Source organism: Mchenga conophoros, linkage group LG6, assembly GCF_057382185.1.
Source record: "Mchenga conophoros isolate Kocher_MC1m ecotype Shallow Benthic linkage group LG6, M_conophoros_male_GT1.1, whole genome shotgun sequence".
Taxonomy (NCBI): domain Eukaryota; kingdom Metazoa; phylum Chordata; class Actinopteri; order Cichliformes; family Cichlidae; genus Mchenga; species Mchenga conophoros.
This window is the reverse complement of record NC_140531.1, coordinates 35070516-35086283: the sequence shown is the minus strand read 5'-3', so window position 1 is coordinate 35086283 and position 15768 is coordinate 35070516. Positions and strand designations below refer to the sequence as shown.

At 40.0% G+C, this 15768-nt stretch overlaps 2 protein-coding genes across 2 annotated transcripts; both read left to right on the top strand.

Annotated features, from left to right (window-relative positions):
* The first annotated feature begins 681 nt into the window (after positions 1 to 681).
* Positions 682 to 5432, top strand: LOC146573145 (kelch-like protein 10). Its single transcript, XM_085277749.1, has 5 exons — positions 682 to 950; positions 1972 to 2455; positions 2795 to 3409; positions 4132 to 4281; positions 5007 to 5432. Exons 1-5 carry the CDS (start codon positions 802 to 804, stop codon positions 5358 to 5360), a joined length of 1752 nt encoding a protein of 583 aa, XP_085133875.1. The 5' UTR covers positions 682 to 801; the 3' UTR covers positions 5361 to 5432.
* A 3221-nt stretch (positions 5433 to 8653) lies between these two features.
* Positions 8654 to 13401, top strand: LOC146573144 (kelch-like protein 10). The gene is made up of 5 exons (XM_085277750.1): positions 8654 to 8922; positions 9942 to 10425; positions 10765 to 11379; positions 12102 to 12251; positions 12977 to 13401. Exons 1-5 carry the CDS (start codon positions 8774 to 8776, stop codon positions 13328 to 13330), a joined length of 1752 nt encoding a protein of 583 aa, XP_085133876.1. The 5' UTR covers positions 8654 to 8773; the 3' UTR covers positions 13331 to 13401.
* The last annotated feature ends 2367 nt before the right edge of the window (positions 13402 to 15768 follow it).

Below are 15768 nucleotides of genomic sequence, written 5' to 3'. Positions count from 1 at the left end.
TTTGTCTTATATCTTTGAGCAATTGTTCAACAGCAGATCTGCTACGCGTGTGCAGTCTGTGCTCAGGCAGGTGACTGCTTGCACCTGTCTGAGGTAACACTGTCAAGCACCGTCATTATAGCAGTCTTGTACGATATATACAGTACATATATTATAGTGTTGGTCTATAAAATTTTTCTAGAACACAAACCTGTTTTTTGTTTGTTTATTTGTTTGTTTTTTACTACTCTAGTACATCAGTAAAGTGCAGGAGCACATTTTTCCTCCTGGATAAAAGTCTAATACAATCCGAGAAAACAGCTTAGCCATGAATCATGCTATGTATCATATCTGTGTTTGGCACTGCCATGTATTTTTAGACTCATATTTTTAATAACAAATACTTTAGGTTGTGTAGTAGGGAAAATACCGGGGCAATAATGAAATGTACACAAAAAAGTGTGGCAATGAGCTTGCATGCATAAAAACTAAATGTGATATTGTAGTCCATAAGTTGACCTCTGTGAAGCAAACATACAAAATGCTGTGTGCTATCTGTGAGGCTCATTTGCAATACATTAAAACCAAATCAAAACAAAGCTGTTAAGCAATGAAAGGTTCATTTTTTAAAAAACGTAGATTTAGATTTGAAAACAATTCTATGGGGTGACTGTTGCCAAGTCATTTTGATGTCATAAGCTTCCATTCCATAATGTCACAGTTAGGTTTGATTTGGTGCTCAGAACACTTTAAGACAAACTGTATTGGATTGTAAGACAAACTTCAGACAAAAAAATAAGAAAAGCAGTCACAAAACTCAAGATGAGGGAAGAACAGCCTCCATACAAGTCGAGCTCGGTGTATAATGAACTCCGTTTTGAGGGAAAATTTTGTGATGCAATCATCAAAGTGGAGGATGTTGAATTTCCGGTCCACAAGATAATCCTGTGTAACTGCACCCCGTACTTCAGGTGAGTTGCTTACCTGATAATGGGGAGGAATGATTACCGATTTATACCCCAGGAAAAAATGTATTTCATGGTCTTAGTCTGTGAAACAGTGCCAACAAAAAGGAATCATGGAGCTTTTGTGATAAAAAGACGGTCACAGTCAACTGACAGATATACCCAAAACATAACGCAAACATTTGCACTTGGTGATTGCATGAACTAAATTCAGACTGTGTTGAGCTGAAGTTTCATTTATGTGTTTTATTAAGTTACATTAATATCTTATCAAGTGTTATCCACACAGTAAAACACACCAGATTTACTAATACTAAAAAGGTTGAATGCTATTATGCAGTTATATGCTGTGCAAAAGTTTTGAGTTGCCTCTCGTGTCGTTATGTTTTGCTTTGAATTAGATGATTTTTTAAAGATACACTTGAACAACAGTTCTCAGAGGCTTTCAAAGGTTTTGATTGGACATTTTTCACCCTTTTCGGTCCAGTCCTTGTACCTGACCATTTTCAGAGGAATGCTTTTGTTTTGTTTTTGTTTGTTTGTTTATTTGTTTGTTAAGCCATTTAATGTTGACCTATGAAAAAGGAAACAGGCTGAGATATGCCAAATTACACGGTAACTAGACTGAAGATCAGTGGAAACAGGCCTTATGGAGTTGACTTAAACATTTGTCATAGAGGTACAACACTGAGTGTCTCGAATCAGCTGTAAAACATGGTGGAGGCTCTGTCACTGCATTTTGTTTGGCAATAGCTTCATATACATACTGCCAGTGTAATAAATCCAACACTCAAGCTCACTAAACATGTACAAACTCTGTTTTGGAGTTATATCCTCTACAGCAATATGGACTAGACATGAAAAGACTATCACAATAATCACATAGTAACACATGCAATCAGGCGATCATTTCCATTCCAGTCAATTGATTTTATATATTTATCCTACTTGTGCTTGACATGGTTTATTATCTTGTTGCTTCCACACCTTTTAAAATTCTCTGCTCTGTGTCCATCTCTACCCTCAGAGCTCTCTTCACCTCTTGGAGCGACCCAGACAAACAGGTCTTCAACATACCTGGCTTGTCTCCTGAGATGATGGCACTCATCATTGACTTTGCATACACTGGCAGTGTTTCTGTAACGGAGGAAAACGCAGTGGAACTTCTCATGGCAGCTGATCAACTCAATGTAATGGACATTGTAAAAATCTGCAGTGACTTCGTGGGGGAGCAACTCTGCGCAGAGAACTGTGTTGGCATTTGGCAGTTCACAAAAGTACACTTATCACCCGAACTACGTGCCAAGGCCTTCCACTACATCATCAGTAACTTTGAGCAGGTGGTTCTTCAGGAGGAGTTCCTGCAGCTAACTGTGGAGGAACTTGGTGATATTCTTGAAAGAGATGACCTCAATGTACAGTGTGAGAGCACTGCGTACGAAGCACTTATAAAGTGGATTAGCCATGTGCCTGCAGAACGGGAACAACACCTCATCGCTCTGTTGTCTAAGGTGTATAAACTTCCATTACTACATTTAGTTTCGACTTAAATCTTCAGCATTTAAGTCATAGATTGAGTCAATCCATCTGGGTATAAGGATGCTTTAATCGCTCGAGATGTTGGTCTTTTCAGCTGTAGCCAAACCACATTTAAGCAATTCTCTTCTTTTGTCTATGTTGACAAAAAGGCTAATGGTGTCTCACTTTGGTCTCCCTCTTGCTAGCAATAAGAAAATGAAATAACACTACGAGCATTATCCTAAAGAAGCTGGAGTTGACTAAAACTGATATAGTTCAAATTCAATGTTTCCATTGTCTAAGTCCTATTGTCTTCTGTCATGTCTCTGTAGGTCCGACTGGGACTGGTGACTTTAGACTACCTAAGGGACAATGTGCGGCTCAATCAGTTGGTGCGGACCAGTTCTGACCGTCTGTCCATGATAAAGGCTGCCATTATATTACCACAAAATATGACCAACAGACCCTATGTGTTTCGCCTCTGTCCCCATCTTGCTCGTCCCCGCCTGCCTCATTCCGTCCTGCTGGCCATTGGGGGATGGAGTGACCGTAATCCAACTAACGCCATCGAGGCCTATGATTACCGGGCTGAATGCTGGGTAAACGTAACAAACAACCTGGAGCATCCTCGTGCCTATCATGGAGCCGCCTTCCTCAACGGGTACGTCTACTCCATTGGTGGCTTCGACAGGGTGGAGCATTTCAACAGCGTCCGTAGGTTTGACCTGACCACTCGCACCTGGAATGAGGTGGCACCCATGTACTGCCGCCGCTGCTATGTGAGCGTGACTGTGTTGAACGGGTTCATCTATGCCATGGGAGGCTACGACGGGCATGTACGACTCAGCAGTGCAGAGCGCTATCAACCTGAAACCAACCAGTGGAGTCTTATTGCATCCATGCATGAACAGAGGAGCGATGCCAGCTGCACAACACTTCATAGCCGGGTGGGTAAAGTAAAAGAGCAGGAGAGAAATAGAGTAGGGTCTCAGGCACACAGGCCTAGAGACCTGTCAGCAACCTTTTGGTAACAACCAGTTGCTAGTGAAAAATATGTATTCCTCGGCTGGTTAGGGAGTGGTTGTATGAAAGACACTGACTTCTACAAATAGTTTGTGAGTGTTTGCAGACAAGTCAGAGTATTCCATGCAAACCTCTGGTGTGCTCAACAGTCTGCTAATGACCAAAGCAAACACAAGGAGGTTTGTGGTGCAACACCTTTCTTCAATTTCACACTAGTGACACCCATCAACCTCCAGCTACCACTTGCCAACCAGTCAGGGGATACACATTTTTTACAGTGAAGCGAGGTGCAAGATACCTCACAAACTGGTTTCTAAGCTAGAGTGATGAAGGCCTAAATTGAACAAAACTACACATTTAAAACTACCTTATGCCCGTAATAGTGATGATAAGGAAAACAAAAGTCATTAAAAGAATTAGCTTTTTTTATTTTTGAAAGGCAGGGACTAAATGTCTAAATGTCAGTCTGTATCAGAAGAATTTATAGTGTTCATTGTTATGTTGATCATGTAAAAGAAAAAGATTTTCAAAAAACTTTTAAGTTCACAGAATGTAATAGCATGCAAGTAGGGAAAAACATCAACTCTTAAAAAGTTGAAATATATACTAATGTCAGGTTTTTTTTGTTTTTTTTCTTTGTCTTCAGATTTACATTTGTGGTGGATTCAATGGGAACGAGTGTCTGCAGACAGCTGAATGTTACAACCCAGAGACCGACCAGTGGACGATGATCAGTCCCATGAACAGCCGCCGCAGTGGGATAGGTGTCATTGCATATGCGGATCATGTCTTTGCAGTAAGACCAGAAAGTAGTGCTGACACTCACGTAACATACAAGTCACATCTGTAATGTGCCTTGATCAGCAAGGCTGACAGATTTGGCAGTTTTGCTAACTTTGTTTTGTATTCATCAATAATCAGATTCCTATCCTGACCACAGGTTCAGAGAAGGCATTCTCACTCATTAATTTAACTGATTAGTGATGTTTCTGCTGCATGTATTTTTTCATTTCATGATTTGAATTTGCTCCATTCCCAAAATGATTTCACTGATGATTTCACATTTCCTCATCATTCCACTAGGGGAAATATGTTAGAGACAATTTCAAAATCATCCTCCAACACCTTTTGAAAAATAAGCCAAGTGATTAGCACTCATTCTCTTGGGACAGTATGTATTTTAGCTGTAAATTTGTCTTGCTAGTTGCCTTAAACCCACTGATTTAGTTGATTTGCTGCTATACCCTTTGGTAAAAAGCAAAGATTGTGTAGTCTCACCTTCGGAGACATACTTCTTTATTTAGCTAGCTACTCTTGAAGATTTATTTTCTATTTACACTGTCTCTATTCAAAAATGAAAAAATTATTATCAGCAGAATGCAGTGACCTTATCCTGATGCTGACCTGCTGAAGAAAGGACTGAAACTCGAAGCTCCTTTTTGAAATAAAGGCAAAAGAGCTGTGAAGACAACTGAAAACATAAATACTTCACAATCATTTCACCCATGCATTTACTTTTAGGTTGGTGGCTTTGATGGAAACAGACGTCTGCGCACCGCTGAGGCTTACAACCCGCAAACCAATACGTGGAACCTCGTGTCCTCTATGTTGACCCGCCGCAGCAACTTTGGCATTGCGGTAATCAATGATCGCCTCTTTGCTGTCGGGGGCTTCAACGGCTTCACCACCACTTTCAACGTTGAGTACTACGACGCTTCAACCAACCGGTGGTTTAAAGCATGTGACATGGGGATTTTCCGCAGTGCCCTGAGCTGCTGTGTGGTGTCCGGACATCCCAACCTGTCTGATTACACCATTCCTCGTGACAGCCTGACATGTTTAAATGTGCCAGAAGAAGCAGCGGAGTCCACGTAACACCTTTAAAATGCAATACTGCCATGTGTCAACATCTGGGACTCCAACATGAAGGTGTAAAATAAATCTTTAGAACATCAAACCGCTGGTGAACTGGACATTTTTTGTAGATATTTCAAAAACTTTAAGTGTGTGCGTGAGGAGACCGTGCACTGCAGATACTGGGTTTCATCAAGAGAACGCCATTGCAACAATAACAAATTTAAAAGAATTTTTCATTCCCTGCAAGGTATGGCTGCTGAGTAGAACGGACATGCACAAAGGGTGACCAGATCACAATAAGTCACATGTGGGACTTTTCCAAGTCCTCCTAGGTAAACACAACAAGAATAAAGGGAAGCTTTTACTCTCCCTTCTTAATTCAGCTGGGGTTCTGTCTAGTAACAGACTTTACACTTGAGTAGGAATGTATCCACGGGTCATTTTTGAGCAATTTCTGACAATTTTTGAATCTTTAACAAATATTACACACATATACTGTGTTGCTTAACACCATCTTTTCTCTTGTGTGAAACAGAAAAATAACTCTATTTCTCAGTGTGTATTTAATGTGCTTTGTGGTATTTTCCACTATATTACATAGAATTATATATTTGTTTATGATAAAAAAGCATGACCTTCATATTTACTAAGGAAAAGGGAGGTTGCTGTGATCTGCTCTCAGATCCGCTATCCACTGAGCATTGCTGTTATGGGTTGCGTCTTTCTCCCACATGCTCTTCCAGTATTGCTCCGTCTCCAGCCTTGGTGGTACTGTTCTCATATTGTTCCCCTGACACTGAGAGTACACCTTGGATTGTTCTGTGGAGAACAGCTGGCTTATTCTCCTGCCTTCGATCTCTCTGGTGTACCTCTTCAAGCGACTGGCCAAGGCTTTGAGTTGTTGCTTGGCAGTTTCCAAGACCTCAGGTATGGACGGCTTGCTGTACTTCTTAGGCATCTTCTTTGTCACTGTGATGGCATCAGCCACACATGGGTAAATCAGTCCATTTTTTCACTTTATTAGTTTGCTTTGCAGTTTTCTTCATTAATATAATTCATTAATCATTTGGGTAAACCTAACACTGGTATTATGAGGCGCGCACATAGTAACATTGTGTGGTTTTTCTAAAATATTTTGTTATATTAATTATGTTTCTCTTTCTTTGAGTTACCTGGGTTTGGGTGGTGGCTGTTTTCTGTCTGGGCAAATATCGTGGCTGACAACTCTGGGAACAAAATGCCTGCTCAGCAGGACCAACCATGGGCTTACCAGGAGCAGGGGTGTTTTAGGTTTAGTTAGGTTATTCTGTGCTTAGTTAATATTAGTGTGTGTTTTTGTTTCCCCCCTATTGTGTGTAAATGGTTTGGCCAAATCATTATAAAAGCTACCCTCATGTGTCTTTGTAATTTGGTCAGTTTGTGAGTTAAGTTGTGTCTCACTTTGTTGGTTTAAGTTTCTGGAAATTACTTTTCGCAGAGTTATATTTAGTTGACCTCTTTTATGGGCCTGCTAATTATGATTTTGAATTTTGTCATTTTTGAACTTTTTGAGGGTTAAAATAAAGAAAACCCTTTTTGAAGATATTTTTTGCCTGTGTCCTCTATGCTTTGGCTGCTTGGTCCCTCACAGTCATACCATTCTGCAGCTCAGATAGTTGGCTAACCTCTCTCCGTGCTACCTTGAGGGTACTGCTCCTTGCGACTATTCAACTTGTAGCCAAGCATCTCACTGATCACTGCTGCCGTGTTGTAGATCAGCTTGTTAGTCTCGGAAATGGTGGCGGTATCGTCTATAGTGCTGCATTCACATGTTCTAGTAGATCCTCTGAGGGTACTTCACGTACATGTTCATTAGTCGTTAATAAATAGTGACACGTTTTACATTTTAAAATAAGGCTCCCATTGATAGTTGCAGATATTTATAATGCACTGATAAAATACAATATTATATGTTTAAAATATATCTTTACAAATGCCTATTGTGCTTACAAGGTAGTAACTTAGTCTGAAATGTTTAATATAGCAACTCTAGATGAAATATATAAGTGAATAGATCTCTATTTGGCAATAAACTGGTCAGGTTTTTCTCTTTCTTCTCTCTTTCTTTAATGCGTAACATTTATTAATGGTTTATAAAGTGTTTGAAGCTTAATTAATAACATAGCTATAAACGATTTATTAGCCATCTATAAGGGGAGTCTTATATTCCCCTATCCCACATTTGGGACAGGGGGAAAAAGCATAAAATGCTGTGCAGTCCCCCTACCTGCACAACATGAAGGTTGAAGCAACACCAACACAGCACCTTATTGCAGTAAACCAACGTGTAGACAGTGATTTGCAAAGCTGTTCATAGGAACAACCTCCCTCCATGGTGGTCTAATCTTTATTCTGATGCTGAATTGACTGATTTATGAATTTACTGTAAACATTTCTTACATTTTTCTTATTGCAAGCAGAAGGCTGTCCTGGGATTGTTCCTGCTGCTCCACTTTATTTTACAAAGACTCTAAATCAAACTCTTTCCATTATAATTTTCTAATTTTGGGATGATGTTTTCATACACACCTCTACATCTACATCAAACCAGGCTTGTCACATCCAACCTGCTTTTAGTCTTATATATATATTTTGTCTTATATCTTTGAGCAATTGTTCAACAGCAGATCTGCTACGCGTGTGCAGTCTGTGCTCAGGCAGGTGACTGCTTGCACCTGTCTGAGGTAACACTGTCAAGCACCGTCATTATAGCAGTCTTGTACGATATATACAGTACATATATTATAGTGTTGGTCTATAAAATTTTTCTAGAACACAAACCTGTTTTTTTGTTTGTTTATTTGTTTGTTTTTTACTACTCTAGTACATCAGTAAAGTGCAGGAGCACATTTTTCCTCCTGGATAAAAGTCTAATACAATCCGAGAAAACAGCTTAGCCATGAATCATGCTATGTATCATATCTGTGTTTGGCACTGCCATGTGTTTTTAGACTCATATTTTTAATAACAAATACTTTAGGTTGTGTAGTAGGGAAAATACCGGGGCAATAATGAAAAGTACACAAAAAAGTGTGGCAATGAGCTTGCATGCATAAAAACTAAATGTGATATTGTAGTCCATAAGTTGACCTCTGTGAAGCAAACATACAAAATGCTGTGTGCTATCTGTGAGGCTCATTTGCAATACATTAAAACCAAATCAAAACAAAGCTGTTAAGCAATGAAAGGTTCATTTTTTAAAAACGTAGATTTAGATTTGAAAACAATTCTATGGGGTGACTGTTGCCAAGTCATTTTGATGTCATAAGCTTCCATTCCATAATGTCACAGTTAGGTTTGATTTGGTGCTCAGAACACTTTAAGACAAACTGTATTGGATTGTAAGACAAACTTCAGACAAAAAAATAAGAAAAGCAGTCACAAAACTCAAGATGAGGGAAGAACAGCCTCCATACAAGTCGAGCTCGGTGTATAATGAACTCCGTTTTGAGGGAAAATTTTGTGATGCAATCATCAAAGTGGAGGATGTTGAATTTCCGGTCCACAAGATAATCCTGTGTAACTGCACCCCGTACTTCAGGTGAGTTGCTTACCTGATAATGGGGAGGAATGATTACCGATTTATACCCCAGGAAAATGTATTTCATGGTCTTAGTCTGTGAAACAGTGCCAACAAAAAGGAATCATGGAGCTTTTGTGATAAAAAGACGGTCACAGTCAACTGACAGATATACCCAAAACATAACGCAAACATTTGCACTTGGTGATTGCATGAACTAAATTCAGACTGTGTTGAGCTGAAGTTTCATTTATGTGTTTTATTAAGTTACATTAAAATCTTATCAAGTGTTATCCACACAGTAAAACACACCAGATTTACTAATACTAAAAAGGTTGAATGCTATTATGCAGTTATATGCTGTGCAAAAGTTTTGAGTTGCCTCTCGTGTCGTTATGTTTTGCTTTGAAGTAGATGATTTTTTAAAGGTACACTTGAACAATAGTTGTCAGAGGCTTTCAAAGGTTTTGATTGGACATTTTTCACCCTTTTCGGTCCAGTCATTGTACCTGACCATTTTCAGAGGAATGCTTTTGTTTTGTTTTTGTTTGTTTGTTTATTTGTTTGTTAAGCCATTTAATGTTGACCTATGAAAAAGGAAACAGGCTGAGATATGCCAAATTACACGATAACTAGACTGAAGATCAGTGGAAATAGGCCTTATGGAGTTGACTTAAACATTTATCATAGAGGTACAACACTGAGTGTCTCGAATCAGCTGTAAAACATGGTGGAGGCTCTGTCACTGCATTTTGTTTGGCAATAGCTTCATATACATACTGCCAGTGTAATAAATCCAACACTCAAGCTCACTAAACATGTACAAACTCTGTTTTGGAGTTATATCCTCTACAGCAATATGGACTAGACATGAAAAGACTATCACAATAATCACATAGTAACACATGCAATCAGGCGATCATTTCCATTCCAGTCAATTGATTTTATATATTTATCCTACTTGTGCTTGACATGGTTTATTATCTTGTTGCTTCCACACCTTTTAAAATTCTCTGCTCTGTGTCCATCTCTACCCTCAGAGCTCTCTTCACCTCTTGGAGCGACCCAGACAAACAGGTCTTCAACATACCTGGCTTGTCTCCTGAGATGATGGCACTCATCATTGACTTTGCATACACTGGCAGTGTTTCTGTAACGGAGGAAAACGCAGTGGAACTTCTCATGGCAGCTGATCAACTCAATGTAATGGACATTGTAAAAATCTGCAGTGACTTCGTGGGGGAGCAACTCTGCGCAGAGAACTGTGTTGGCATTTGGCAGTTCACAAAAGTACACTTATCACCCGAACTACGTGCCAAGGCCTTCCACTACATCATCAGTAACTTTGAGCAGGTGGTTCTTCAGGAGGAGTTCCTGCAGCTAACTGTGGAGGAACTTGGTGATATTCTTGAAAGAGATGACCTCAATGTACAGTGTGAGAGCACTGCGTACGAAGCACTTATAAAGTGGATTAGCCATGTGCCTGCAGAACGGGAACAACACCTCATCGCTCTGTTGTCTAAGGTGTATAAACTTCCATTACTACATTTAGTTTCGACTTAAATCTTCAGCATTTAAGTCATAGATTGAGTCAATCCATCTGGGTATAAGGATGCTTTAATCGCTCGAGATGTTGGTCTTTTCAGCTGTAGCCAAACCACATTTAAGCAATTCTCTTCTTTTGTCTATGTTGACAAAAAGGCTAATGGTGTCTCACTTTGGTCTCCCTCTTGCTAGCAATAAGAAAATGAAATAACACTACGAGCATTATCCTAAAGAAGCTGGAGTTGACTAAAACTGATATAGTTCAAATTCAATGTTTCCATTGTCTAAGTCCTATTGTCTTCTGTCATGTCTCTGTAGGTCCGACTGGGACTGGTGACTTTAGACTACCTAAGGGACAATGTGCGGCTCAATCAGTTGGTGCGGACCAGTTCTGACCGTCTGTCCATGATAAAGGCTGCCATTATATTACCACAAAATATGACCAACAGACCCTATGTGTTTCGCCTCTGTCCCCATCTTGCTCGTCCCCGCCTGCCTCATTCCGTCCTGCTGGCCATTGGGGGATGGAGTGACCGTAATCCAACTAACGCCATCGAGGCCTATGATTACCGGGCTGAATGCTGGGTAAACGTAACAAACAACCTGGAGCATCCTCGTGCCTATCATGGAGCCGCCTTCCTCAACGGGTACGTCTACTCCATTGGTGGCTTCGACAGGGTGGAGCATTTCAACAGCGTCTGTAGGTTTGACCTGACCACTCGCACCTGGAATGAGGTGGCACCCATGTACTGCCGCCGCTGCTATGTGAGCGTGACTGTGTTGAACGGGTTCATCTATGCCATGGGAGGCTACGACGGGCATGTACGACTCAGCAGTGCAGAGCGCTATCAACCTGAAACCAACCAGTGGAGTCTTATTGCATCCATGCATGAACAGAGGAGCGATGCCAGCTGCACAACACTTCACAGCCGGGTGGGTAAAGTAAAAGAGCAGGAGAGAAATAGAGTAGGGTCTCAGGCACACAGGCCTAGAGACCTGTCAGCAACCTTTTGGTAACAACCAGTTGCTAGTGAAAAATATGTATTCCTCGGCTGGTTAGGGAGTGGTTGTATGAAAGACACTGACTTCTACAAATAGTTTGTGAGTGTTTGCAGACAAGTCAGAGTATTCCATGCAAACCTCTGGTGTGCTCAACAGTCTGCTAATGACCAAAGCAAACACAAGGAGGTTTGTGGTGCAACACCTTTCTTCAATTTCACACTAGTGACACCATCAACCTCCAGCTACCACTTGCCAACCAGTCAGGGGATACACATTTTTTACAGTGAAGCGAGGTGCAAGATACCTCACAAACTGGTTTCTAAGCTAGAGTGATGAAGGCCTAAATTGAACAAAACTACACATTTAAAACTACCTGTATGCCCGTAATAGTGATGATAAGGAAAACAAAAGTCATTAAAAGAATTAGCTTTTTTTATTTTTGAAAGGCAGGGACTAAATGTCTAAATGTCAGTCTGTATCAGAAGAATTTATAGTGTTCATTGTTATGTTGATCATGTAAAAGAAAAAGATTTTCAAAAAACTTTTAAGTTCACAGAATGTAATAGCATGCAAGTAGGGAAAAACATCAACTCTTAAAAAGTTGAAATATATACTAATGTCAGGTTTTTTTTGTTTTTTTTCTTTGTCTTCAGATTTACATTTGTGGTGGATTCAATGGGAACGAGTGTCTGCAGACAGCTGAATGTTACAACCCAGAGACCGACCAGTGGACGATGATCAGTCCCATGAACAGCCGCCGCAGTGGGATAGGTGTCATTGCATATGCGGATCATGTCTTTGCAGTAAGACCAGAAAGTAGTGCTGACACTCACGTAACATACAAGTCACATCTGTAATGTGCCTTGATCAGCAAGGCTGACAGATTTGGCAGTTTTGCTAACTTTGTTTTGTATTCATCAATAATCAGATTCCTATCCTGACCACAGGTTCAGAGAAGGCATTCTCACTCATTAATTTAACTGATTAGTGATGTTTCTGCTGCATGTATTTTTTCATTTCATGATTTGAATTTGCTCCATTCCCAAAATGATTTCACTGATGATTTCACATTTCCTCATCATTCCACTAGGGGAAATATGTTAGAGACAATTTCAAAATTATCCTCCAACACCTTTTGAAAAATAAGCCAAGTGATTAGCACTCATTCTCTTGGGACAGTACGTATTTTAGCTGTAAATTTGTCTTGCTAGTTGCCTTAAACCCACTGATTTAGTTGATTTGCTGCTATACCCTTTGGTAAAAAGCAAAGATTGTGTAGTCTCACCTTTGGAGACATACTTCTTTATTTAGCTAGCTACTCTTGAAGATTTATTTTCTATTTACACTGTCTCTATTCAAAAATGAAAAAATTATTATCAGCAGAATGCAGTGACCTTATCCTGGTGCTGACCTGCTGAAGAAAGGACTGAAACTCGAAGCTCCTTTTTGAAATAAAGGCAAAAGAGCTGTGAAGACAACTGAAAACATAAATACTTCACAATCATTTCACCCATGCATTTACTTTTAGGTTGGTGGCTTCGATGGAAACAGACGTCTGCGCACCGCTGAGGCTTACAACCCACAAACCAATACGTGGAACCTCGTGTCCTCTATGTTGACCCGCCGCAGCAACTTTGGCATTGAGGTAATCAATGATCGCCTCTTTGCTGTCGGGGGCTTCAACGGCTTCACCACCACTTTCAACGTTGAGTACTACGACGCTTCAACCAACCGGTGGTTTAATGCGCCTCACATGGGGATTTTCCGCAGTGCCCTGAGCTGCTGTGTGGTGTCCGGACATCCCAACCTGTCTGATTACACCATTCCTCGTGACAGCCTGACATGTTTAAATGTGCCAGAAGAAGCAGCGGAGTCCACGTAACACCTTTAAAATGCAATACTGCCATGTGTCAACATCTGGGACTCCAACATGAAGGACTGAAATAAATCTTTAGAACATCAAACCGCTGGTGAACTGGACATTTTTTTGTAGATATTTCAAAAACTTTAAGTGTGTCCGTGAGGAGACCGTGCACTGCAGATACTGGGTTTCATCAAGAGAACGCCATTGCAACAATAACAAATGTAAAAGATTTTTTCATTCCCTGTAAGGTATGGCTGCTGAGTAGAACGGACATGCACAAAGGGTGACCAGATCACAATAAGTCACATGTGGGACTTTTCCAAGTCCTCCTAGGTAAACACAACAAGAATAAAGGGAAGCTTTTACTCTCCCTTCTTAACTCAGCTGGGTTCTGTCTAGTAACAGACTTTACACTTGAGTAGGAATGTATCCACGGGTCTTTTTTGAGCAATTTCTGACAATTTCTGAATCTTTAACAAATATTACACACATATACTGTGTAGCTTCACATATACCATCTTTTCTCTTGTGTGAAACAGAAAAATAACTCTATTTCTCAGTGTGTATTTAATGTGCTTTGTGGTATTTTCCACTACATTGCATAGAATTAAATATTTGTTTATGATAAAAAGCATGACCTTCATATTTACTAAGGAAAATCCGGTCTTTATGTGAGCAAGTAAAATTGAATTGAATTGAATTGAATTACGGTTGCAAAATAGCTCAAAAACTCAAAAGTGACCTGTACATGACTTAAATGTGTTTTTCCTGTAGTGTTTCACCTTAAAGCACAAATGTCAGCCTCATGATGTCACTGGTGTAAATACCAATGGGTCACCAAAGTCAGAGTCATCATCTGTGGAAGAATTTCTGTACAAAAGCCTCCGCCAATCCAGTGTCAAGACAGAGTGCATTAATTTTACAATCTATTTGAAAATAAAATCTGATATTATTGCATTTGCAATGTGGCTAGAGCCTTAGATTTACTATTTAGGAACCATAAATGTGTGTACTACTGCCACTGCTGAAGCAAGCCATCAAGCTGTTGTTGAGTCTGCGTCATACTGAGCCAAAGCGTTGGATCAAGCAACAGACAGAACAGTCGACAGTGCCATCTCTTGAGCAATGCTTTGGCATGGGTAATAAATGGTTTTACTTTGTATTCAGCATTCACACTGAAAATGGAGCTGTACTCAGTGAAACATCAATATACCATGTGAACAACAGTGTATGTGTTTTTTAAACGTAGAATTTGTTTTGAAATTACAAGGCAGAGGAAGGAAACCTGCTGCTAATACTGGCCCATTACCATATTCTTCTGTTAGCTGTCACCTGACTGCAAAAATTATTTCAAGCGCTAAGCTAATGTGCTGATATAAATCAAGAGGTCCACACCGCATCAGAAATTATACTCACTGCAGCCTGGAGGAGTGACGTCTCTCCTCACTCAGACATTGCTGTAAAATCGTGGTTTATGGGGTTGATGTGGTGAGCAGGAACTTAGGAGCCTGTCCCGTGTGACCTATGATTGATTGTCAGCTTCGAATGCTCACCTGTGCAGCATCCAAAGATGGTGGTGGATAAGCATATTCATGGCTGCCCGTCTTGACCTTTATGAAGTAATTAAGGGCCTGAGCTCACTGAAAAGAGCTGAGTGCTCAAGTGCTCCACAAAGCTGCACTGGACCTCAGTGAGTTGCCTGCCTCACCTCCAGAAATTGGGTTTTTGAAATCAGGGTATGGTTAAACAGCAGCATAGATACGGCATTCATTTGTTAGTAATGTTGTTAAATAATTTTTGCATTAATTCAAACAATTTTTTTTATCACAAATGAATGAAAAATGTATTTTCCTGAAGAAGAGCATTTTTAAAAGAGATACATGCTACAGAGAGCTTCTTCTCTTTACTTATGCTCTGACAGCTGTGAACGCTCAAGCGCTGCACAAACCTAAACACTGTATTTAATACTCGCTCCCTGACCTTATCTGTGAGGCTTCCAACAAACTGAACCGCTAAATTGGATGAACTTTTAAATGGGTACTTCAGAGAAACCAAGCAAGTAGATTGGGACAGGCCTTTAAATTGGAGTTGATTTTTTTGAGAGACAATTTAAATGACACTAACAAAACTCTATCAAGTTCCATGTCTATTAAGCCACTTTAAAGAAATGTTACTATTACTATCTCTGCCTTAACCACTCCCTAGAAAGATATTCTAGTCTGTTTATGAGGCTTCTGTAAACTGGGCACATAGACGCATGACAAATATCAAGCACCTGTGCCTCAAGAGCAAACAGGATTTTGAAAGTGTTTTTTTCTCCTACTAAGTAAATAAGTAGGAATGGTGTTCTTTTCTGATAAAAGTCTCCAAATACTTATGCGGGAATCTCCTTGGGACTCTCGCCACAATAAATCCTATTATTTTCTACACGCAGACTCCATCCTCTTATTCCCACC